The sequence below is a fragment of the Brienomyrus brachyistius genome, chromosome 4 (genome assembly GCF_023856365.1).
Source record: "Brienomyrus brachyistius isolate T26 chromosome 4, BBRACH_0.4, whole genome shotgun sequence".
In the NCBI taxonomy this organism is placed as follows: domain Eukaryota; kingdom Metazoa; phylum Chordata; class Actinopteri; order Osteoglossiformes; family Mormyridae; genus Brienomyrus; species Brienomyrus brachyistius.
In genome coordinates, this window is record NC_064536.1 from 13,559,825 (window position 1) to 13,584,167 (window position 24,343).

The 24,343-nt window shown below is 43.2% G+C and overlaps 2 protein-coding genes across 8 annotated transcripts; one reads left to right on the forward strand and one right to left on the reverse strand.

Moving 5' to 3' along the window:
• Positions 1-2,208: 2,208 nt before the first annotated feature.
• Positions 2,209-21,339, reverse strand: LOC125739735 (WD repeat-containing protein 37). 6 transcript variants are annotated; one of them, XM_049010159.1, is made up of 16 exons: positions 21,211-21,339; positions 18,659-18,865; positions 16,503-16,550; positions 15,601-15,697; positions 15,203-15,298; positions 14,491-14,555; positions 14,069-14,149; positions 11,287-11,422; positions 10,622-10,693; positions 10,260-10,304; positions 9,614-9,690; positions 8,910-9,144; positions 8,500-8,641; positions 5,165-5,299; positions 4,728-4,842; positions 2,209-4,283 (listed from the first exon to the last, which is right to left on the reverse strand). In XM_049010159.1, the coding sequence occupies exons 2-16, from the start codon at positions 18,803-18,805 to the stop codon at positions 4,152-4,154; spliced, it is 1,623 nt and encodes a 540-aa protein (XP_048866116.1). In that variant the 5' UTR covers positions 18,806-18,865; positions 21,211-21,339; the 3' UTR covers positions 2,209-4,151. The 6 variants fall into 6 exon arrangements, with proteins under 6 accessions (XP_048866116.1, XP_048866117.1, XP_048866115.1 ...); XM_049010160.1 differs by lacking the exon at positions 21,211-21,339 and adding an exon at positions 20,810-21,172; XM_049010158.1 differs by lacking the exon at positions 21,211-21,339 and adding an exon at positions 19,956-20,255.
• LOC125739736 (isopentenyl-diphosphate Delta-isomerase 1-like) lies at positions 21,326-23,958 on the forward strand. Of its 2 annotated transcripts, XM_049010164.1 has the most exons (5): positions 21,326-21,458; positions 21,567-21,719; positions 22,663-22,755; positions 22,896-23,026; positions 23,403-23,958. In XM_049010164.1, exons 2-5 carry the CDS (start codon positions 21,578-21,580, stop codon positions 23,718-23,720), a joined length of 684 nt encoding a protein of 227 aa, XP_048866121.1. In that variant the 5' UTR covers positions 21,326-21,458; positions 21,567-21,577; the 3' UTR covers positions 23,721-23,958. The 2 variants fall into 2 exon arrangements, with proteins under 2 accessions (XP_048866121.1, XP_048866120.1); XM_049010163.1 differs by lacking the exon at positions 21,326-21,458 and having other exon boundaries at positions 21,465-21,719.
• Positions 23,959-24,343: the final 385 nt, after the last annotated feature.

The window sequence follows — 24,343 nt, forward strand, 5'->3', positions numbered from 1 at the left end:
TGTGTGTTTAACATCCGGTGCCAGTGGACCTGACATCTGGGCTCAGCCAATGCTTTAGGAGTCGTCAGAACTCGTGTCCAAAGTGTGTCTTGGAGAGCAAGATGGGGTCGGCGAAAAGAGAAGTGTTACTGTGTCTGTATTAGTACAACTGGTAATGTCTGCGAATGTTTGTTTACTACTGAGATAGTCTCCAAATAATGTCTCAGTTAAACCTCTCTGCAGTAATCAAAGATTCCCCGATATTCCCAGTTATTTGAAAATTCATCATTTCATCCATCCTTCTGTAACCACTTGTCCTGTTCAGGGTCACAGGGGGTTCAGAGGCTATACCAGAGGCTACAGGCACAAGGGAGGGAACAACCCAGGATGGGGGGTCAACCCATTTCAGGGTGCACTCACACACCAGTCACACACACACACACACACACCTATGGGCAATTTGACAACTCCAGTTAACCTCAGCATGTTTTTGGACTGTGGAGGAAACCCCACGATGACACAGGGAGATGATGCAAACCCCACACATGTGGAAGCATGGCAGAGACTTGAACCCTGTTCCAGGAGGTGTAATGCCACAGTGCTAACCACTGCACCACCATGCCGCCCCATACAGTGCTAACCACTGCACCACCATGCCGCCCCCCCATGCCATCACCATCATCTTTATAATCATACATCTGTCCCAGGTTTTCCTCGACAAGTTTAAAGCTTTACGTATTTCAGCTTTACTTGTGAACTTTTCTCCTTATTAGGATCCACACACGCACATTTAAGGCACCACAGCCATGTCAGTGGTAGAAGTTGCTCAAAAAGGAGTAGCGGAAAATCGGGTTTATAATATTGTATCTTAAGGGAGAGTGACATCTAGTGGTCTGAAGTTACATCTGCACTCAGGCAAGTGTTTAGATCGGGTTAGCAAAGGGCCGGTGTGTATGCAGGTTTTTAGAATAATCTTTAGGTCAGCTGTTCAAAGCCTGATGTGAGGACTATAGCCAATCAGTCATCTAATTAGTGACCTAACTAAGGAGCTGCAGTGAAAGCCTGCATATACAATGGCCCTTTCTGGATAGGATTGCCCCCCGATCCACAAAGCAACCTATTTACCCAAGAGGAAACAGTCTTTTAACATGAGGATATGGTCAGGCCCCGCGACCCAGTAGGATAAGCGGTTTGGAAAATGGATGGATGGATGGATGGATGGATGGATGGACATAGTCAGGTCCCTAAAGGTAGTTTATCAAGCATCCAGCATAATTAATAGGTAAACTAAGCGACTGAATAGACGTACGCCACAAACAAGGCTGAGTGAGGAAAAAGATGAGTGTGACAGTTGCCACTTGACTAGCTGAGGACAGACACGTTTGTTAAACTTTGAAGTGTCATCCCCACTGTCTTAAAACACGGGTAAAAGTGCAAAGTACCCCCCCGAAGAGCAGCCCTCTGAACTCAGCCACGAAAGGCCATTCATTTTACGTGGGCAAAACAATCACCAAATCACACGTCTAGGAGATTTATGGTGAGAATGAGAATGCGGGCAGAAAGCCACCACCTTTCCCATAACAGCGTGCACTTGTCTTGTGTTTCGGGGTGAACTCGCCTCAGAAATTCATGTATATACTGTAGATCTTTCACTTGGCACCAAACCCGTTTTCATGTCACCCACTACACTCCACTCCAGTCCGTTTCGGATTTCCTGTTCCTGTTCCTGTTCCCGTTTTTGGACGCCATGCCTGCGCCGTCGCCGCTCTTATTCTGTGTGTGATGAAAGTTCCCCAAGATGACCCTGGATTCCACTGCACCGAAACCCCAAATCACAAGTGACTTTGTCTGATGCCGCCTGGTTACGGCAAGCAGCCCCTCATGCTTCGTGCATGAAAGTAATAAATGTATAAACAATTACATTTGAACGGTCTAATCAGAGGTGTGTTCCTAGCATTTGTTTATAAGAATAAAAAAAAAAAAGAATACAGATGTAAAATATGTATAGTGAACTTCTGTACATTATCAATTGTTTTTGTTTTTTTTTGTCCTAGTAAATAAAAATTGTGAATTTAGTGAACGCCTGCTAGTTTCTGCCTGCGTTGATCATTTACACTAAAACAGACATGTGAGCAGAACATCCAGATTCCCGTCTTCATAAAGATGTTTTCTTGCCTTAACCAGCTAAATGTAAGTTGGTCCAAGTACACAAAAAGAAGAATCAAGAGATTAAAGTGACATTTTATTGGATTAGCCAAGTTTTTGCTGATCATGTGATCCTTCCTCCTAAATGCTGCTCTTAAACTGACAGAGGCAAACAGCATAACATATTCCCTGCACTCACAGACAGAACATTTCCAGGCGAAAATATTTAATGTGTCCAGAGACATACAGACATCCATGTGTTGCTGAACTGTGGCTACAATGGGAACAACACTGAATGGGCAGTCCTAGCGAAATACACACGAAAACCTGAGTATGGGAATATCTTCACCCAGTCAGCATTCAACAGGGAACAAGGTAAATGTTCAGATTCAATTTCTACAAGAGTATACAGCATGCAGAAGTCACAGCTACAAACAGCAGCTTGTGACAGATATTTAACCTTGTATCTAATGTCATCCTGATTACAAATACAATATAAAAGCACATTCCCAGACTCAAATACCTCCACACCCAGCTTTCTTTAAAACGTACAAGGCTTACAAAACACTCATCTTTTGTAACACTATAATGGAGTGGAGGAACTGTGCGCATCATTGAAAAATGACAAAATCAACTTAGACCTTGTAAAGTTTCATATAAATGGTAATAAAAATGCAGTAAACAGCACATAAACCCAATAAAATACTGACAGAAATGACAGCAAACCAAACTCGTGAAATAAAACGTGTCTAAACACAAAAACCAGCACTGAACACCCTCTGCGAGCTTTTCATTCAGTTCAGAGAGCAGATATTTACACAGCTGCTAATGCCTCAAACCGGCGGAGATTTAATTATGGGGGACTGTCACAGCTCACCAAAACTACACTGACTGTCACCATCACAAACACATGCATATATCATCGAATGACAAAAAAAAATTATTCCTAAGGCTAACTGACGTGTGCTGCATATTTGGGGGTTTTCCCCTTCAAACATTTTCTGTGTATTAAAAATAAATATATATTTATATATTGCCTCAGTGTCCGGTTAATATTTCTTCCGAATGTTACAGCAGAATATTACTAAGTCTCCTTGAATGAGAGTTGTACAACGTGACCTTGGTGATGTTACTGTGACGAATGTGTTTAACACAGACCTTTCTTTACAGAAGCTTGTCGAAAGACACTAAAACTACGCAGAAAGTTTCGGACATCACCGCGACGATACCCAAGCACACTTTTCACAGGCGAAGCAGTGGGGAGACCCCAGTGAGTGGAGGGAGAGAAACAGGACTCACGCCATCTGCTCATTATGTCGCTGTGGTCTAGGTAGCATCCAAAGCTTGTTTTGAGCATTTTTTTTCCCTTTCAAGTAATTCAAAGATGTAACACCATACATACACCCAGCAGCAGTGAGTCTGCTAAAACAGTTCTGTGATACCACACTGTTACACCAAGATGGGCCCTCGCTAACTATCCACACCAGACCAGACATTTGTTGCTTCCTCAATGCTTTGAGGAGCGTGAGCTATCTGGTCCAATTCCCCCCTGCAGGAGGTGCTGTGGAGTCAATCACCACGTAAGCTCAGGCCAGGCGTCTCGTAACAGAAGCCGCGTAACAGGTCGTCTACCATGAAACGGTGACGCCGATAGATACCATATTGTCAGGGATCCTGCTCCGAGCCTGGGAGCTTGCTGGCACTGTGGTAGAAAGCTTGGATGCACAGCGCGTGGAAATTCAGGACAGACTGTGACACACAGCACCAGCGCAACGAAGAACAGAGCATCTGAGCCGTCGTTCAATGTCAACACCTTCATCATCATCATCATCAGCTGATCTGCTTTCTAGAAAAATACACCCTCATACAACATTCTACCACTGTTTTCAACAGCAGTCAATCAAAAAAAAAAAAAAAAAAAAAGACACTTAATGAAAATAAAGGTGTAGAAGTTCTTGTGTTTGGGCAAGTTCTAATCAAGTCAGCGGGCCGGGGAGTCCTCTCTCCTGTGATCCCGGGTCTGCGTCTCACTTCTCCTGCAGCAGAGCCGGGATGTTGATGTTCCAGCCGATAGCCTGTCGGTCGAAGCCGCAGGTGAACAGGTTGCATGAGGGGTTGTCCTCGCTCCAGGCGGTGCAGCACACCATGCGCCGGTGCCCCTAGGGGAAACGGCGGATTGTCAGAACCAGCCCTGGTGCTGCACTCCATGCCTTGCATGCAAGACCCAAAAGCTGGCCCTGTGCAAGATAGTACATCAGGAACTGAGGACCTAGACAAGAGGTGTTTGTGTTCAGGAGGAATTTCCAGGGTCCGGCTGTTGTACTTTTGACCATGGTGCTTAAAATTAATTCCTAATGATAATACCCAAAGGTAACTGGTCAAGAAGTAGAAATTGTAAGCTATGTACATTTCACTGGATAAAGGTTCTTGCCGCTTTAAAACCTGAGCTGATATATTGAAACGTTTATCAGCGTTTCCCAATCCAATCCTCGGGAATCCTCACACAGTCCACGTTTTGGTTCCCTCCCAGCTCCCGTGGGCACCAGCCAATGAGGAGTGAGCGTCTGACAGCATATTTATCTGCACAGTGAGGGCCCAGTTACCTGTCGGTTACTGCGGGGCAGGCGAGCCAATCGGACTCCAGCCATGTCGAACAGCCTGACCTGCCGATTGTCGTGTGGGAGCGCAATGAGCCGCTGTCCCACAGAGACACTGATCCTGCAAACATAGGAGCATTAAAAAAAAAACTGAACTACACTAAAAAGATGACTATACTCAAGATGAAGCAAAAACACACAAATGTTAGAAACAGGGCATTTTTCCCCACATAAAAATAACCCATTTAATGGCATTTTAACAATGCTATAAAACGCCAAGAGCATCCTCACACAAAGTGATCTGCATATGCACGCCCGGATTATGCACACCGAGATTAATCCAAGATTATGCACATCAGGATTACGTGCACTGGGATCAGAGTCACTTAAGTTTTACTGATGATGGACCCTGCAAAGAGACACGTGTCGAACGTTGTCCTCACCGGTTAACAGCAGAGTCGGTGCGGATGGTTGCTATCGGAGACCTCATGTTCTTCAGATCCCACACCTTCACGGTGCGATCGTCGCTGCCCGAGACCACGTTGTCGCTCATCGTGAAGACGGCAGACGTCACAGTGCTGCGACACAGACGTAAAGCGTCATGATTTGGCTCTGTGCTGCTCATTTCCGCAAGCACAGGAGTACCACAATTCAGATCTACTATCTGGACTATCCACAGTGTTCTATAAAAATATGTCACGTTTTCCTAACACATGTAACACACTCAAACAAACTTGGATAATAATCTGTAACAGAACAAGACCGAGGTACAGCGTGGTAGGTAACCTCAAATCAACACTGTCCAGAGCATGAAACATCATTAGACAGCACACACATGCTATTAAAAAAGTCATATAGTTTAATTTCCAACTGGTGTAATAACTGTGAGCTGAACAATTAACTAACTATACTATCTTTTCTAGCCAACACCAGACAGATATTTATTCCTTACATTTGCAATAACAAGAAACAATCAATAGTGAGTCGTAAATCTCAGTGCGAAAAGACAAATTATTTGTGTGCGCCGTTATAAGTACCTAATATGACATAAGCGCGATTTACGCATCACAAAGAACAAATTAATGTTAACTTCAAGCATACCCAACATGTTATACAATGTGTAAAGTTGAAATATCAGACATAATAATTATTATAATACATGTAAACATGTAGCAAGGAAGGTCCTTGTGTGTGTTGCAACTGTTATAACCTGCGTAGAATTCCATCCATCCATTTTATGAAAATGCTCGGGCTACGGGCGCAAGGCAGGGAACAACCCAGGAGAGGCTGCGCACTCACATACCATTCATTCACACACACACACTTATAGGCAATTCGGTAACTCCAATTAGCCTCAGCATATTTTTAGACCACTGGGGGGGAACAGGAGTACCCAGAGGAAATCGTGGAGAGAACATGCAAACTCCACACACATCCAACCCTGGCAGAGACTCGAACCCCACAGAAGTGTGAGGCATGAAAAAAAAATTTGTTTCTAACGCAGGATTATTTTGCAGACAGAGGCCTATAGCGCCTCCTAGAGGGCATCAGCTAGAAGAGGTAGTGATGCAACAGTGCTACCCACTGCACCACCCTGCCACCCCTGTCAGGAACTATAAGATAGTCATGACTTTATACCTATTGTGAAAGAGTAATTTTACATCCTAAATGTGTTCCTTCCAGTAACCACTGGAATGACACTCATCTATAAGATGTTAAAATATTATCTTATAGTATACCTATTTCATTATTTTGCCAAACATTAATAATGTATATATCGTGCTTATGTCACATCAGGGCTATTATAATGGCATGCATAAATAATTTGTCTTTTAGCAGAAACTTTTACAACTTATTGATAATTTACACAGACTGTTACTTTTTACTTGCTTGCTCCAATTTAGACATTATATATGTATAAAAATGCAATTTTTTTTAAACGTGTATTTTAATGCAAATGCTCCACAGGAAAGTGTCATGTCACAATGTATACAGCAGAAAAAAATATTTCTAGAGGGGAAAATGCAGGATTGCGATGTATAGATGGAAAAATATATAATTTCTAGAGGGGAAAATGCTAAGATATCTGAATGTGTCGGTGATAGTTATGGGCTCTCCTGAAATGTATATGGGGGTTTTGGGGAGGGGGGTCTATGACTGAAATCTATAACGATTTCTCACGCTTTAGATGTGTTGAGATGGAGGAAGTTGTCAGGGCAAGCAGGAGGCTGCTTGGGCTACCTAGACTAACCAGGCCATCACGCCTGCACACGTAGGCATTTTGATCACATTCAAAGAGGGCACACTCACCATTCACGCACACATGCACTCCTACGGGCAATTTAGCAAGTCCAATCAGCCTCAGCATGTCTTTGGACTGTGGGGGGAAGTGGAGGAAACCCCACGACGACATGGGGAGAACATGCAAACTCCACACACATGTGACCCAGGCGGAGACTCGAACCCGGGTCCCAGAGGTGTGAGGCAACAGTGCTAACCACTGCACCACCATGCCGCCCCTCTCCTGTATACCATGCTAGATGAAAGCCTCCTTAGAGGAAAAAATTAGCTTAACAGGAACATGCGTGAACTTGTAAGTGCCACGGAGCCGTTAACATTCCACATTTATAAGCTTAATCTCTGGTTGTCTTCTTAAAGCATTATCAGTTTCTGGGCTGAAATGACCAACATGAACATTTCATCAGCATCCAAAATGGGTATAAAATATGTTTTTAATGATAGTTTAAAATATTAAGAAAAAAACCTCATGGCAAAAAAGTATAATTAACTTCAAAATAGCTACATTGGCATCCATGGAAAATATACCACTTATACTTACAATATTGGACTTCAAAAAAAAATTAAATGCAATGGGAAATATCATACTCTGATGAGATTACTACAGTTTCACTTAGATCTTAATATAATCCTTACACGGCATGTTTTAATAAATGAAAATGGAAGAAAATCATCTCTAAACTACCAAGGGAAAGAATGCGAATGCCGTCACCGATATGATCGCACTGATGTTCACAAGGCCACTGTCCCTGAACCTACATGATGTTTTTTTTCTCCATTAATCCATCTTGCATGACATTACATCCAGTACAAGGTCATGGAGAGCCTGGAACCCATTGTAGAGAACTCTGGGAAAAAGACTCTGGATGGGAATGCCAGTGTCCATCTCTCTCTCTCTCTCTCACACACACACACACACACACACACACACACACACACACACACACACACACACACACACACACACACACACACACACACACACACACACACAGGTTTGCAATTATATCTTTGAGGCGACTCTCCATTTGTTTCTATGGGGAAAACTAACCAAACAAAATACAAGACTTAGCATGTTTAGTTTTTTGATTGCATTCACAGATCTTTGTGGGGACCATTTAAAAATAACAGGTTTTTATTACATTGTGGGGGATATTTGGTTCCCACAATATCATATAAACCTAATACACACACACACACACACACACACACACACACACACACACACACACACCCTACAAACAATTCCGAGAGGCAGACTCACCTAACCGCATGTTTAGGAACCGTAAGAGGAAAAAAACGCAAAATATGCAAACTCCTCACAGAGAGGCAGGGTGGGTTTAAAACGCCCCACCCCTGGGGTGTGAAGTAACTGCCATCTAGCAAGGCAACATATTACGCCCTAAGATGTCCCTCCCCCTTCCTAAACCGGTATGCTGTAAGCAGTATCTACCAAGGTCCCTGGGGGTGGTGAACTCACTCTGTGTGTCCCTGGAAGACGTTGACAGAGTGGATGGAAGGATCCCTGAAGTCCCACAGCCGAAAGGTGGTGTCTCGGGAGGAGGTGACCACCAGGCGCTGGGTAGGGTGGGTGCAGCAGTGCGTCAGCTCCTGGTCATGTCCTGAGAGAAAGACACAAGCTGGAGAAGCTCATTCAGCCTTCATGCCGTTCTCCATTCTGCTCTTACTTCTATGTTAATGGCTCAGTTGCTGTAAAGAAGGACAACATCCGAAGCTCCATTTTTCAAATTACTACCATTCTGTCCTTTCAGCTGCAAACCACCTTTCCCATCTTTTCCAGAATCAAATAACGCTCCACGGACACTTCCCACGACCACCCCAGTTGCTAGGCGACGGCTCACTCCATCGCCAGCGTGCCGCATCCCGTACCCGTCAGCGAGTGGACCAGCTCGGACGTCTCCACGTCGTAGAGGTTGGCGGCCCTGTCCCAGGAGGCGGTGACCGCCTGCTTGCCCCCCACCAGCCAGTCGGCGCAGATCACCACGCCCTGGTGGCTCCTGAGCGTGGCAGAGGCCAGCCGCAGCGCGGGGCACTCGCTGGGACCGTCGGGGTCCCCCTCAACCTCATCTTTGTCTGAGAAGTCAACCTCCTCATCGCAGGGCGCCTGAGAGAGGATGGAGTCCGCAGTCAGAGGCCACATCACAGCCACATTCACAATAATCCACATACTGATAAACTCTAGGCTGCATGGATCCCAGAAGCCCAGGGAATGATTACATGCAGGCTCTGATCCCTACACCTGCAGCCCATGACTGCGAAGACATGGACCTTTACTTCTTTAAAACAGATGGAAATCACCCAGAGAGGCCCTGGAGACTGAAGCGTTATACATCTGCTGGATCGTAGAGGCGGACAGTTCAGCTCCAGGAAATATAAATCCAGACCACGATTAAGATTCAGCCAACCAGCTGAGTCCTCTGTGACTGTGACTCTTTATACTCAACTGGTCGGTCGAAACAAAATCTTGGTCTGGATTTGTACTTCCCGGACCTGAACTTTGAGCCGCTGCTGGATGGTATGGTTCACCGCAGCGCCGTCGGCTTGGAAAAGGCCGGCCTGCCACGGACACTCACGCTGACTTCCGGCACAGGGGCGGCCGTGGGAAGCTGCACCATGTACCTCCAGATGTGAGCCGTCTGGTCCCCCGAGGCTGTGAAAGGAGGAACAGACGGGCCCAGAATTAAGGCGACGGGGCAGGACCCAGCTCACAACTGCCTTGTGAGCGAACGGCAGATACAGGAGGGTCCATACGAATCTTGCTAGAGATTAGAAACGTTTATTCTGAGCGCGGAGGGAGTCAGAAACACTGACAGTGATGGAGACACAAACTCCACCACCATTAAAAACCCAGAAGAATGAAAGGGATGCGGCACCAGACCAAACTTTTTCCTTTTATAAATGAGGTTTACAGTAATGAGTGTGTTTCCTGATCAAAGGTGACGCACACAGAGGTCTCTAATTAGACAGGGCTCATGACACTGGTGTGACACATAAAACACTGCTGGGCAAGTAGAGAGCGCGACCTGGTTTGTGTAGCGGTGAAAATCTTTGCTTGTGCCCAGAAGGCCATGGGTTTGAATCCCATTACTGTTAGGCACTGCGACAAAGCCATCCTGCTACAGTAGAGCTCAGCACTGGCCAATCCTACTCACTGATCCCTCACCTGTACATTACTTTTTTGTACAAGGGAATCTGCTAAATACAGAAATACTCCCATACCTGTCAGAGCCATCTGCTCAGTGGGATGAAACTTAATTGAGTTCACTGCAAGAAAAAAAAAACATAATATTATTAAGTAAAATATAAACATACGTACTTTACAGTGGAAAAAAAATGTCATGGGTACATTAAACATGAATTCACAATACAGTGACTCTGGACATGATACATCTTCTACCAAAACAGGATAGATCTGATGGAACCAATTGGATTCAAATCCAATAACACTGGATTTAAAGATCCGATAAATCCGGATTCACAGCTCTGATCACACTGGATTCTCCTTTGAAGATGTGCACCACCAAAGCTCCAGACCTGACGGGGCGTTTGGTGTCGGCCGTCACAGTGAGGCAGCGCGTTACCTGAGCCGGCGTGGCCCACGTATTTCAGGAGGCACTTCCCCGTCTCGATGCTCCACAGCATGGCACTGTGGTCTGAGGAGCAGCACAACGCGGTTTTAGACGGGACGGCACTTATTACAGAAACAGCTGTTGTCTTTGCCCTCAGTTAATAATTATGGATAGTGACCATTACACAGCCTTCACATGTGTATTATATTCATGTGTATAATCAAAACAGACTCCATGCTTAATACAACCATTATATTCAAGTCATCACCAGCAAGGTCAAGGGAGAAGAGGAAAAAAGCCACTTTAGGGGAAACAGGGAAGATTGGTATTTTAGATATTTTTAAACACTTTTTTTGTAATTGTATGTTGCACACAATGAGTGTCGTTTTGTGTATGAGCAGATATTCTTTGAGAATTGATATGTGGGATAGAAAATGTCCTCCAATTCTAGAATGTCCTACATATCACACATCTACATCACCTATATTGTATTTAATATATTACATATGGAAGAGAAGTTATTGAACAGCACTGACAAATATATTCAAAACAGTAAAAGAACAAAGTCATATTAAACATCCATCCATCCCAATGCCAAGTCTGGAGCCTTTCTCAGGAAGCACGGGGCACAGGGACATCGTGGACACACACTGTGGGGGGGGGGGCTGTCCTCCTACCTGCCGAGGCGGTGCCCAGGACGACGGGCGCGGTGCGGCTGACACTGACATCCCAAATCCCATCCCGGTGACCCACATACTCCCTCAGCAGCTGACACACAGCCCGGGTCGTGGTGGCCTTGAAGCTGGATACGATCTAGGTGACGGAGGGGGCAGAGAGAGGTAATCAAGCCATCACACACAGCACCCCCTGGAGAAGACCTTCCAGGCTTGAAACAGAGCTGCGTGGAGGGTGGGGGGTGTCAGTGAGGGGCAAAAGCGGGGCCAGCGGTGACCGGAAGTGACCAAATCGCCTAGCGACGAATACGGCCATCTATAAGCTTGCCAAAACGGAAAAAAACTAAAGTCCATAACATTCAAAAACAGCCTTAGTCTTTCCATTATAACCACAGCTTGACACAGTTGGAAATAAAGATCCGTTTATATTTCTGCAATAAAACAAACCACTTAAAAAGTACTTCAGGTTGGAATATCGGTGCAGCTTCAAATCAATCTCACAGCAACGATGGCCAACGGAGGATCAAGAAAGATCATCTGCCAATCAGGTATCTTAACAAGACTTTATAACATATAAAAATGGAACTTGCTTTACAAGAGCCCTGCGGCATTCTGGGAGTGGCAGTACTGGAACGATTGCTGGCCATTCCCTGCTGGATCTTCTCGTTCATCACCTCACATTCACCTCAGAAAACTATTACCCAATAATACATTTTAAAAAAAAATGTATTCCGCAAAATAGGCATTAAGGCCAATTAATCATACATTTTTTTTATGAAGGAAAATATTCATTTTGTTAATTATACTGAATTAAAATCGGCAGTTATGGACAATGCCTATAACAACTGCTGAGTAAATGGAGAGAAAAAACTACAAACGACAAGCAATCAAACTGCCTACAGAACAACGACAATGATTCGGAACTTGTGAATTTCCAGCTGTGATATTAAGGGGTGGGGGTGAGGGTGGGGGTGGAAAGCAGGTGGTTCACAGTAAAAGCTTTTTAGCATTCAGTCGTGTTTCTAAACAACAAAGCAGAATTTGCCAAACTAAAATTAGAAAGCCAGTCTTGATTGGCAGCGAAAAACATTTTAAATGGTCATGCAGTCCCAAACCAGTAGCGCCCACTGGGATCCATCACTATTCCTGAGAAACTTACAAGAAAACTGGCTGATAATTATTCGCTTCTATTTTTCGCCGCGATTATTTTCACTGCAATCAACACATGAGGTGGTATTGCCTTCCAGAAACCTCCCCTGGCACTAGCTTCCCGCACACTGTGGGACGCACTGCACTTCTTGGCCAAATGAACCCATACAGTGTCAGAAAACCTTCAGACGAGGCAAGGAACCGGATTGTGGCCCAGCAGCCAAAACCGGCCGAAAGATACAAGAGCCACAAGTGGCCATCTCCACCCACGGACTCAGGGCCTCAGCCAGAAAGGCATCGGTATAGCCTCAGATAACATACTGCGAGAAAATTTATTACGAAAATTAGGTTTTAAAAAGAAAATATATGCCACATCATTATTCAGTGGTTGCGGTGCTTAAAGGTCATGTCATAATCCGCACATAGGTACCCTGCTTAATGAAAATAACTAAATGACTGTAATACATGCATCCTCAGAAAGACACTTCTCCCAGGAACTCTGCACAAGCCGTTTCTCAACATTAAGAAATTTAGCTGGAGGACAATTTGGCTAAAAGTCACACCGGGGGGAGGTGGGTTGCAGAGGACACCATGTTTATGAAAATGAAGGCAGGTACAGATGGGGTCAGAGTGGTGTGACTGTACATAAATTTTTGCAGGAATAAAAGTAGTTTCAATTTAATATAACAATGCTTATTTTACGCACTAAAAAGCAGCCCCTCTTCTGATACATTTAAGACCCCCCCCCCCCCCCACTCTGAAGAACAACACCACCACACAAGTACATCTAAAGCACTATGGGAGACCCGGACGAGACCCCACTTAGACACGTGGCAGCTGCAGCGGACCCATTTCAATGTAACCGTGGCAACACGAGCTACATTAAGCTGCTGAAACAGACATTAGGGTTAAACATGGCAAAGCGCGACTAGCTCTGCTGCTAGTTATTCACGCCACCTACAACTGGCCCAGAGCTCGAGATCAACCACATCAATAAGCCATATTCTTGCTCGTTTTGCACCAATGACAAGTCCAGCTGGAAAAAGTAACAATATAATATAAATAATATTAATGCTAAGCTTAATAATTTCCTATGAAGATACTTTTAAAAACTTCCAGACAGAATAACATTTTCTTCCCTCGTATTTCCTGGGTTCCTTTTAATGTATTAATAAACGTTCGGCAGAGGTGAAAACAGCAAAAATGTGACTCGTCTGGTCTGTTTCAAACAGCCATCCAGAACAGACCCCGCTGTGCTAATTCGCAGTGAGCTGCAGAGCTCCTCTCGGGGAACCGCGACCGTGAGACGGGCACCCTAGCGCTTCTCCCGGAAACACGCCTGTCCCCGGGGGCCGCGCCAGACACCCGCTCCCAGGGTGAGCTTCCCCAAAGCCGTCCTCGATGTTTGGGGCCAGCTGCGAGTCTGAAGAAGCTGCAGGTTCGGAAGCTACATATTGGCTAAGCCAGACACAGTACAGTAAATTCTGGATTAGAAGCTTTGGTTATGATAAAGTGTAAAAAAAAAAATACATTCAAAACATATAAATCTTCAAGAGTCTTGGATTTAAAAAAAAAGAAATAAGCCCACTGTAGGGCCAGTCATGCATACTGGTACACGGGGAAGACGATCTGTTACCCATGAGTCACCCCACAACTCCCAGTTTCCCACACTGAAGTTGCGTGGTCCACCTACTTTGCCATGGAAAGAATGTGATCGCTATATCACGGGTGAAAGAAGAGAGCAGTGTAAATCCACAGGCAGCGTATAGCAGTTTAAATCCACACGCCCAGCGTATTTAAGTCATCAGCCCTGCGCATATTCTCGCATTGTAGGGAGCTAGCTAACTCATCGACGGTCTACCAGCACTGCCAGACACGTCATTTCAGGAGGCGATATTTCTAAAGGCATCCAGAGACACAGTCCGCCTTCTCGTTTGCGAACGCAACGTTAATGATACCGATATTCTAAAGGAGACGCGATCGGAAATAGAAAAGACCCCCGTCGATATACAACTCGATTCAGTGTGCCGACTGAAAGGCGGTCGCGGTCGTCTTTACCTTGCTGGTGGATGCTTTGTACGTGGTCTTCAGTTTCTGAGAGAGCTGGCTGGTGCTGTGACTCGCTGTGCATTAGAAACATGCCCACGGAAAAAAGTGCGAGAGAAAAATCGACAAAAAGAAATGGGGGGGGGGGGGGGGGGGGAACATAACGCGTGGTAAGCAGTCTGTACATCTGCACTGTTTCCAAACACACACATTTAACAACAACTCTATAACTACCAGCCATAACTACACAAGTACATGAAATTAATACATACTGAGAAACAGGGGGGGGGGGGTATTCCACAAAGCAGGATTTCCCAGTTAGCTGGATAACTTAAGCCAAAACGTGAGAAAATATCCAAACAGGAAGAGCGGCACGTGACATCCCTGTTGGAAAATCCTAACATTTGGCTTAAGTTATCTGGTTAATGAATATATCCAGGGTGGTGTTCCCACAAAGCAGGATTTTTTGCGTAGTCTGATTGCCTTAAATCTGACAAGCTATCTGAGCTAAATGTTAGTGAACAACGATAAAGTCCATTTAGCCCAGACTACCTTAAATCCAACAACTTATCTGACTAAGCAAGACATCTTGCTTTGGGAACCCCCCCCATGTTCTCTAACAAAAACATAGGTACATGTTGAAGAAAATAATTCTTGTACTAATAATAATAATTAGAACAATGTGTGAAATCAGCTCAATTTAAAAAAGGTTTTTGCATCACACCTTTCGTTTTCAAAGCGCCCTTGGTCAGGTCTCCCCCTTCGACAGTTTGTCCATCCGCTGACAGTCTGTCATTTAGCGTATCGATTTCCCGGCGCACTGTGGAGCGACAAAACTGTTGGCATTAACTGCTAACTGCTAACCGTAAGTATCACCCAACTGCAATCCAGCTAGAGGTGTCAAACAGAAAGTAAGTCTGGAGTTTTGCGGTTAGACAGCTCAGTGCATTTCTACCCATAAATGCAACAGAATATTCCCACACAGAGGTATGAAAAGACTGGTCTTGCGACAGACTGAGCTCACAGCCCCTCAACTACCTAGTTCAGCTCACGGTTTAAAGATTAGAACCCACCCAGCCGCCTGTTTTGAAATGAACGATGCGGCGCGACACTCATACTCACACTCGATGTTTTCAATGTAGAGGTTTTCAAACTCTCTCTCGATCTGGCCGAAGAGATCCAGGAGATTGCTTCGGACAGACATGGGTAGCTTAGAGTCCTAAAGACACCAAGATTCGGGTTGATTTATAAGACTGGCTTCTTTAGGTACCAGGAGAGGTGAGGTAGAGTGGGCGATGAATAGATGTTAATATGTACGTAATAAGTGAACAGATTAATAAAACATCACAAATACATTCGGGTTGATTCCCGACTCGCCTGTAAGAGATAATCTGCTCCAAACAATGTGTGTTGTGCATCACATATTAAGGCCATAAAAATATTATAACAAAAGGAAAAAGCAACTCAAATATTAACATGCAAATACATACGCCATAAACATCACTGTTATAACCCAAGTGGAACACCAGGATCTATAAAGTCTCCCAGGAAAGAAAGATAAGCACAGAAAAAAAAACAAAGCATCTTAGTCGCCAAAGGTGAGCATTGACATGAGGGGAATCCAGCGATCCATCTCCAATAACCACTCCAATTTGGGTTACAGCCCCTCTCGTGGATTAACACATAATTCAAAGTACACTTAAGTCAAACTGAGATCAGTCGTAGCAGCAGGAACCATATGATTTGACGGTGATAAGTGTACGTATGGTTTTAGTATTTTGACCCAAAGTAATCCGGAGGAAAATATACTCTGGATGCTTTCTCCATTTTGAACAGCATACTGCATATGAAGAAAATGTTCACCATTTGTAGACAAGAATAACACAAACGCTTGGATATTATTCCCGCACATTCAATCTTCCACAAGACCAAAAAGAAAATAATAATATTAAAATCATACCAACAAGTGCAAGAACAACTGACATTCAATGGGCAACTTCAGCTTTTCTGGAGACTCATCTTACCTCCATTCTGAGGGGTAAGTTGTTCCCGGAATATTGTATTCCAGTGGGCTAGAAACATTAAAAAAATATATATATAAAAAAAAGCCTGAATGACAATTGCAAAAAGATATGCCAGACATTCAGGTTGACTTCTGAGTTTGCTCTGGGGTACAGGAAACCTGGTTCAGGGACAGAGGGAGAGACCTTATCTTAATCCTAAACCTAACCCTAACCCTGACCCTGTCTGTGGTGCCAACAGCCTGAACCAAAACATAACCTGGGTGGGGGCCCAGCTCTGAATTTCACAAAGAGACATTTGTTCATGCCAAGTTTCGGCTGCCACTGTGTTTAAAATGATGGTCAGAGAGCTAATGCAGATGGAGAACAGCAATTCGGGATACTGGTCCGTCACAGAGATCAATACCATCCGACACTAAAATACCACTTGATGAGTCTTGAATTCAAGGACACTTTAAAGCTAATTTGGCAAAATTAACAGTACACAAATCTGCAGGTGCCTCACAATCATTAACTACTCTAAATTTTAAGTAAATGAGCAGAAGATGAGGACAGACTGCTACACAAATCAGTGTGCAACACTCAAAAATCAGAACCTCCCTCAAATAAATAGATTATCATCCAACTGCAGCACAAAATTATAAACAACACAGCTGTCAAACGATCACCTGCAAGGTGAAGTATTCCAACAAAGCCTTCTCTTGAGTAGGTGAAGAATCCAGTAAAACAAATAGCGAAAATAACCTGTACACACCACACACAATCTTCAGTAATTCATCTCCAGTATGTTTATAATTCCTTCTGAAGGAAGAGCTCGTTTCAAGGTTACAGGGCGTTGAAAAGAGGATGAGAAGGATGAGCAGGTGAAAGAGGAAAACAAAACAAACAGAAACATAAGAAAAAGGCTCCCGGCATCGATCTTTGGGGTGAAGTATGAAGATTTGCAGTGTTTGCGACATACAGCCACTTAAAAGTGTTGCAATTCACGTCAAGGGCTGGATTCTGAGCCGCCCCAGCCAGAAAATCACGGGTTTATTAATTACGTTTACAGCTGGGTGTTTACTGAGCCGTTAAATGGTAAATACCACAGCTGCGGGATCATCAGAAGCTGCCTCGCTGCCTTTTTAGTGACCTGGGACAAATTCTCTACCACCCATCTAAGCACCATCCCCATTTATGCTGACCTTACCCATAACAACAATCAATGACTGCTTAAAAGAGCACATTTTATAATACGGTCAAAGGACATTAGTATTATTGTTCTAGATTAATAAATATCATTATCTAAACACGTCCCAGGAGAAGAAGGGCTTGCTTGGCTGACAGATTTTCCGAAATACAGATCAGTCCCATTTAGCAAGTGATATATCTCTTGTTCAAGGAAGTAAAACGGTTGTCATGGCCACAATAATGGACATGTCATATTTTTAGGGCAAGATGCGATCATTGTGAAAAGGGGAGATGCGACTGTGCAATACCATTCCCCATTCCTGTCAATTTGTTTGTTGTTACAGCTTCATTCAGATGCCATCTTACAAGAAATTAGAAAATAAAATAAATTGATCAGACTTCTGATTTCATGTTTCATGATTTGAAGGCCATCACACTTCACAGAGGCTGGCAAAAGACAATCTGAACTGAAGCTTAAGTAAACTTGTGCATCGGCTCATGCATTTAAATTAATAATATTTTTTCAGAAATAATTTTCAAAGTGTATATATGACTTTTCCAAGACATTTGCAGTCTGTCTCATCCGTACACTATACACAAAATAAGGTTTCTTCAAGTAGTTACCATCGCCTTTAGCAATCACTTCAGGATATAGCAGGGAGGCTATTCTAGGAAAGCTGTCAAATTTAAGCACCAAATGCTTATGTCCTGGCAACCTCACCCCCAGGAATTACTGGAGGCTCCTCACCAATGAGCCAGAGTCTATATAAAAATAACGCTATAATAACCAGCTAACCAGTAACCGGTGTTAATGGCAAATGCTCCAAATCCCTCTGATCCCAAAGCACATCTAAAAAAGGCTCTTTGTCTTAAACAGCACAGGAAGGTTTTGACGGCGATTACAATAATACACAACAGATGCTTTAATCCAAACTGCGATACATGCAGTACGCTGGAGGCGCCGGACAGGTACCCTAGTTTGCTCCCACCTGCGCATCCAGGATGTCCCTGTGCATCCCCGGGCGCTCCTGCTCCGTGCTGTTGGTCCTGCGGATGGAGAGGCTGTGCGACTTGCGCTTCTGCTTGGCTCGGCGGACGCCCCCGCCGCCTCCCGCGCTCCCACCTTCAACGGGCATAACTCCTCAGCGCCGTCCGTCCTCCGCAAAAACCAGAGAGAAAAGACTCCTACGCCAAATCTACAACGTGACAATTTTTCGTCACCCTTTCGTTAGAGCTTCTGCGTCTTGTCTAATGAACCAGTGAGAAAAATGCCCACCTGCGGACAGGGCCACATCACCTCTTACGACACAACTTTATACAGGTATTCAGAAACACCGCTGCACAATTGTACGGTGATAATTATGATTACACATTTCCTTATATATTGCTAAAGGGAAACAAATAAGTTGTTATAACAATCCTGTTAATACTACCTCTAGATCAAATACGGTTATGATCTTCACTGATTTTCACCATTGCAGATGTAAATATGAGGAAAAAAAACGTTTCCATAGAAATCATATTGACGTGACAACCATTTTGTGACGCTGAATATCAGCGTCTGGGAGCGTGTGCATGTACCTGTCAGTAAATGTCAATTACTCAAGCTGTTCCATGGTTCCTAACGTATCACTGGGAAAATAAACGGATTGTTCTCTTGCCTCATGAGACGCAACATGCAGCAATGTTTTCTATAAATGTTGTTCACGTTTGCTAATCAGCTTGGCTGTGGCTGGAAATGCTCTCATTTAAGGTCATAATAACTGCGTGATCAATTACTACATTCGCTCCCATTCTAATATCTAGCGGAGCTAAGTGGCAGAAACACACGTCAATGTGAATCCAATGTAAACACACACAGATCTAAGGTCATGTCATTTTAAGTAATTATCATATCATTTGTCGACTTGATTAAACATTCTACCAGTTAAAACAGGTGACGTAACACAAATTGCACCGATGCATTGAATTAGTCCACAACCGCTTAAGCAATTAACAAGATGTGCCTTTCAACTTAGTGCACAAATGGCTGGTTAATTTCAACATCACCAGGTTACAACGGTATATGATTACCAACAGTACTGTTAGGTTATACAATCCCACATAATAATTAACTATGAAATCGGATGTGCACAAAAAATGTGTCAGGAGGACGATCTGCAATTCAACAATGTCACCTGCAGTTTCAAAATCCTAGTCATCGTCTTCCCTACCCCGTTAAGTACATAATGTCCCACTAGGACATAGCAAAACAAAGGACGGGTCATCAGCAAATTGCAACCTTACCGTTAAACCCCGATCTAAAATACTGTCTTGGTGGCTGCAGAAAAATAAAAAGCCAAGTGTGTCCTTCGGGTAGGCATCCTGCGATTGAAATGGTATGCCATCTCCCGTTTTACACCGACTCCTCTCGGTTGACGTTACTTTTCCACCGTGTCAGAGCGACTTGCCCTCTATGTCACGTGACTTGCCTCTGTGTCATGTGACTGGCCCTCCCGTCATCCGGGCACTGACGCCATTAAAATAGAAGTTGGCTGCGCAGCATGTGCGGTTTGAGTGTGTCTTTCAGTTTTAATGTTTGCGGTAAAATATGAAATGAAGACACAGTGATTAAATGTAACAAATGGTACCCATGTATTTGTTATACGTATGGATTAAACGTTATTTAATACATATATCTTTTAATTTACATTTAATATATATATCTTATTTGAAGAATTTCGATATTTGTTCAAAGGTGGGTGAAACTGCAGTCTCAAACTTATGATTTTTTTTTTATTCGAATTACCATCACCCTTGATAAAGATTAACAAGAAAACATAATGAAATGCATGTTTATGGAGATGCACATTAAATCGTTAACATATCTGTACTGGCCGATACTTAAGTATGAAAAGTAACATAAAGTTTACATATTTGACATTTTTCTATAAAGCAAAATACAAGGGAGGCACCCATGAAGCCACCAGCATCCTTGGACCCGCAGACGGTATACGAGTTAAACCCATGACCTCACTTCTTATTAAACATCGCCCGCTAAAGTTGGCCTGCATTGTCTGGACATCAACCCCAAGTCAACTGTTAGGAATGCAGCTTTGCTAGCCACTGGACAACAAAGATTATTAAGTAACCTTAATCACCTTTGGGGTAGACAATCCTCGACACTTGCAAATCGTTGTTAAATGTAAAGCACCCAATAAAACACTCAAGCCTGTAGACTTGCTTTAGCATGGACTACACACGCTTGTCCTTATAACCGTGTCCACTGCTTTATAGATCACAATCTATGGAGCACATGTTGGAAAGTGTATTCACTCGCTGTAATCCAACGGAAGTTTTATGCGAGATACCACAATAATGATTATTTACGTCTGTCAAGCTGCACATGATGATGGCGCCTAACAAACAGGTTTTCCAAAGACGTTGAAATGAATTCAATTATATCTAAATGTGTTTTTGCATGTTTCTTATATCTTCACAAACTGTGTTGCATATCTGACTTATGATACTGGTCCCGGTGTCAAAGAACAAAGAATGTTACCGACGATGGTGCCATCCGTAAGTGTCTATGGTCCGATGACGTGTTTTAAATCTTGTTCGGTTTGATTGGTGCTCTCTTTGGGTCTGGCGATCCCACGCTGTGCGAAGGAGGTACTAGGTATGGTATCCGACAAGGGACAAATAAAAAAAACCATACCCGAGGTAAAACAGTTCAGTTTGAGAAATTTAAAGATCCTTCATTAAAAGCATAGTTTACGTCGTGTCTTTAAATACGCACCCCCCGCCCAGGTAATCAAGTAATCAGACGGAAATAAATTAATCCAGAATTGCCTGTATTCTTTTACGACATCACGAAGTGTTTTGCGTGACCATATTGGGATACTGTTGTTTTGCAAGGACCGACAAAGATGCCAGAAACAAGCACAGATAACTTGGACGAGAAGCAGGTCCAGCTTCTCTCGGAGATGTGTATACTGATTGATGAAAACGACCACAAAATTGGAGCTGACACCAAGAAAAACTGCCACCTCAACTCAAACATTGAGAAAGGTAAAGTCTTCTCAAAAATAAAGTTTAGTTTACTCGGTTGATGTGAATTAGCACTTTAGTTTCCTAAAGAGGAAACAAAACTCGTATAATATCCCGTAAAACTGATATGCGTGATGAAATAATACAAAAATTCACAACCACTTTAATAATAATGACCAGTCACAATAAATGCATGCACCGGACGAGAACCAATATACATTCTACACAATATCATTGTGGCTCAACTCAACAAATAGTCCACGGCATTGATACCAATCTTGTTTGCCACTAGGCAAATATTTAAAATCCATAATTCCTCTAGCCTAGCTCATATTCAGATCATCATCCAGCAAGTTCTAGGTTTCCTTTAAAACGTATAAAAGCACAATAGCGTTTTCGGTTTTAAGGGTTTTGTTGAGTATACAGGTTTAGTGTTTGGCTTAAGGGGTTTATTGACCATTTGAAGCTCAACAAATCCATTAAAACAGAAACCACCACTCTGGTTATTTTTATATGTTGTAAAGGGAATCTAGAACTTACAGATGACAACGAAAGGGACTTTTTACTACTCTTTGAGATTCTAGTTAGTTTAGAGAGAAATTTTATGTTTGTTATATGCTACAAGCTAAATAAATGCATATTTGTAGTTGGGCCAAAGACTTGCATATCCACGATTTTTTCCCCCCACATGCCTAGGTGTTACAATTGCAAAGACAATCTGATAATGGCCGACCAAGCATTTTTGTGAATGAAGGAAAAATATTGAGTTTCAAGCCAGTGTAACTCCTGAACTACATGAGCTAGGCCATAAAAAGTGGATTTTTTTTTTTCATATTGTCCCAGGGGCAAACAAAATGACACAAAATTGTTAAATTCTGAGATGGTCCAGTGTGGCCCCTGGGGAGGGTCTTCTGAAGGAAAAAAAAAATCGTATGAATTAAACAAATGTTTGTTTCAATTTAAGGTTTATTGCATCGCGCATTTAGTGTATTCCTGTTTGACAGTGAAGACAAACTGCTACTCCAGCAAAGATCTGACGCCAAAATCACCTTTCCAGGTAAGTGCTTGTACAATGAACACTGGTTCGGGTAAGGATATCACTTGTACTATAGTGCACTAAAACGAGGAGTGTATATCACCATTGTTGGTTTAAACGGCTTTTATTTGTTACCTTATTTTTATTATTTTTTTTTACAGGGTTATTCACCAACTCGTGTTGTAGCCACCCCCTGCACACCACCAGTGAGCTGGAAGAGCAGGATGTGATTGGCGTTCGGCGCGCCGCTCAGAGACGCCTCAACGCGGAGTTGGGCATTCCCACGGACCAGGTAAAAAATCACGCTCTGATTTGGATAGACCTTCATACTCTACAATCTCATTGGTTCAGCGATAACCAATCATTGTTCATTCTGTGGGCAGAACATTTTTTTTTTTTTTTGCCCAAGTAAAACTACCATGAGCTAAAAAGGCACTGGTATTCATGTGCAGAAGTGCCCAATCTTATAACGGTGTGTGACAACACACACTTTTTTTTTTTTTTTAACAAACCAATAATACCATTAAAAGTGCAATTTCAGCCAGGTATGTAAATGGATCTGAAACGGAGCAATTGATTAGAGTAAGTTGTGACCAGATGTTTTTAAAGTATCTTCTACGTATATTTAGTTTTAACTTCTTTTCTTGACACGTTTCCTTTGGCCTTAGGTTCCTCCGGAGTATATGTCCTACCTAACGAGAATACACTACAAGGCACAGTCAAACGGGATCTGGGGAGAGCATGAGATCGACTACATCTTGTTCATACAAAAGGACGTTGATCTGACGCCTGATCCCAATGAGGTTAAAAGTCACTGTTATGTCTCTAAGGAGGAGCTTAAATCCATGCTGGAGAGGGCGAAGAATGAGGAACTGGAATTCACTCCGTGGTTTAAGCTTATAGTGGAGACCTTCCTATTCAAGTGGTGGGATAATCTTCATAATATAAAGCAATTTATGGATCATGACACAATTCATCGCATGTAGTAAGGTCACTAATGTGGCTGCTGTCATAATTGTACTGATGTGATTTTAATCTCATTTCGCTAAGTAATTAAAGTGCCTGTAAGTGAAATCAAGACCAATTGTACTTTTTCAATAGCTCAACACGGTTAATATGTTTTCCTCTACAAGAATAGAAAATGGACACCCCCAGAAATGTCTCCCACAACCTAAGACTGTTTTCTGTAACTTTGTTTACCTTGGTAAAAATTATCTTCACAAACTGTATTGCATATCTCAAGTTCTTTCTTTGTGTTTTTGAATTATTCTGTCTTAATGCATCACAACTCCTGTGAAAGGTGCTATATAAAGATAAGATTCAACTCAGTCCAATCTAAGACAACCAGGGATTAGCGCAGAGACTTATGTCCACAGCGCACAGTTATTAAAACAGAGTTAAACCATTTGGGATTTTAGCCCCGAATGCCCAGATTCATGATGCATCTGACCGTGCGTCTTTCAGACCCATAAAACTGATATTCCAGGTGAATCTAGAACAGTGTCTCTCAACCTGGTCCTTGGGGAACCCCTAATGGTCCACATTTCTGCTCCCCCTCCACTCTCAGAAACGGGGCCATCGGGGGGTCATAGACAGCTGACATCCTTCC

Coding starts and splice junctions, on each gene's coding strand:
- LOC125739736 (XM_049010164.1), top strand. CDS start 21,578: ATGCCAGAAACAAGCACAGATAACTTGGACGAGAAGCAGGTCCAGCTT. Junction 21,720..22,662: donor CAACTCAAACATTGAGAAAG/GTAAAGTCTTCT, acceptor TTTCAATTTAAG/GTTTATTGCATCGCGCATTT. Junction 23,027..23,402: donor TGGGCATTCCCACGGACCAG/GTAAAAAATCAC, acceptor CTTTGGCCTTAG/GTTCCTCCGGAGTATATGTC.
- LOC125739735 (XM_049010159.1), bottom strand. CDS start 18,805: ATGCCCGTTGAAGGTGGGAGCGCGGGAGGCGGCGGGGGCGTCCGCCGA. Junction 10,694..11,286: donor CCTGGGCACCGCCTCGGCAG/GTAGGAGGACAG, acceptor GCTGCTCCTCAG/ACCACAGTGCCATGCTGTGG. Junction 9,145..9,613: donor CCCCTGTGCCGGAAGTCAGC/GTGAGTGTCCGT, acceptor ATCCTCTCTCAG/GCGCCCTGCGATGAGGAGGT.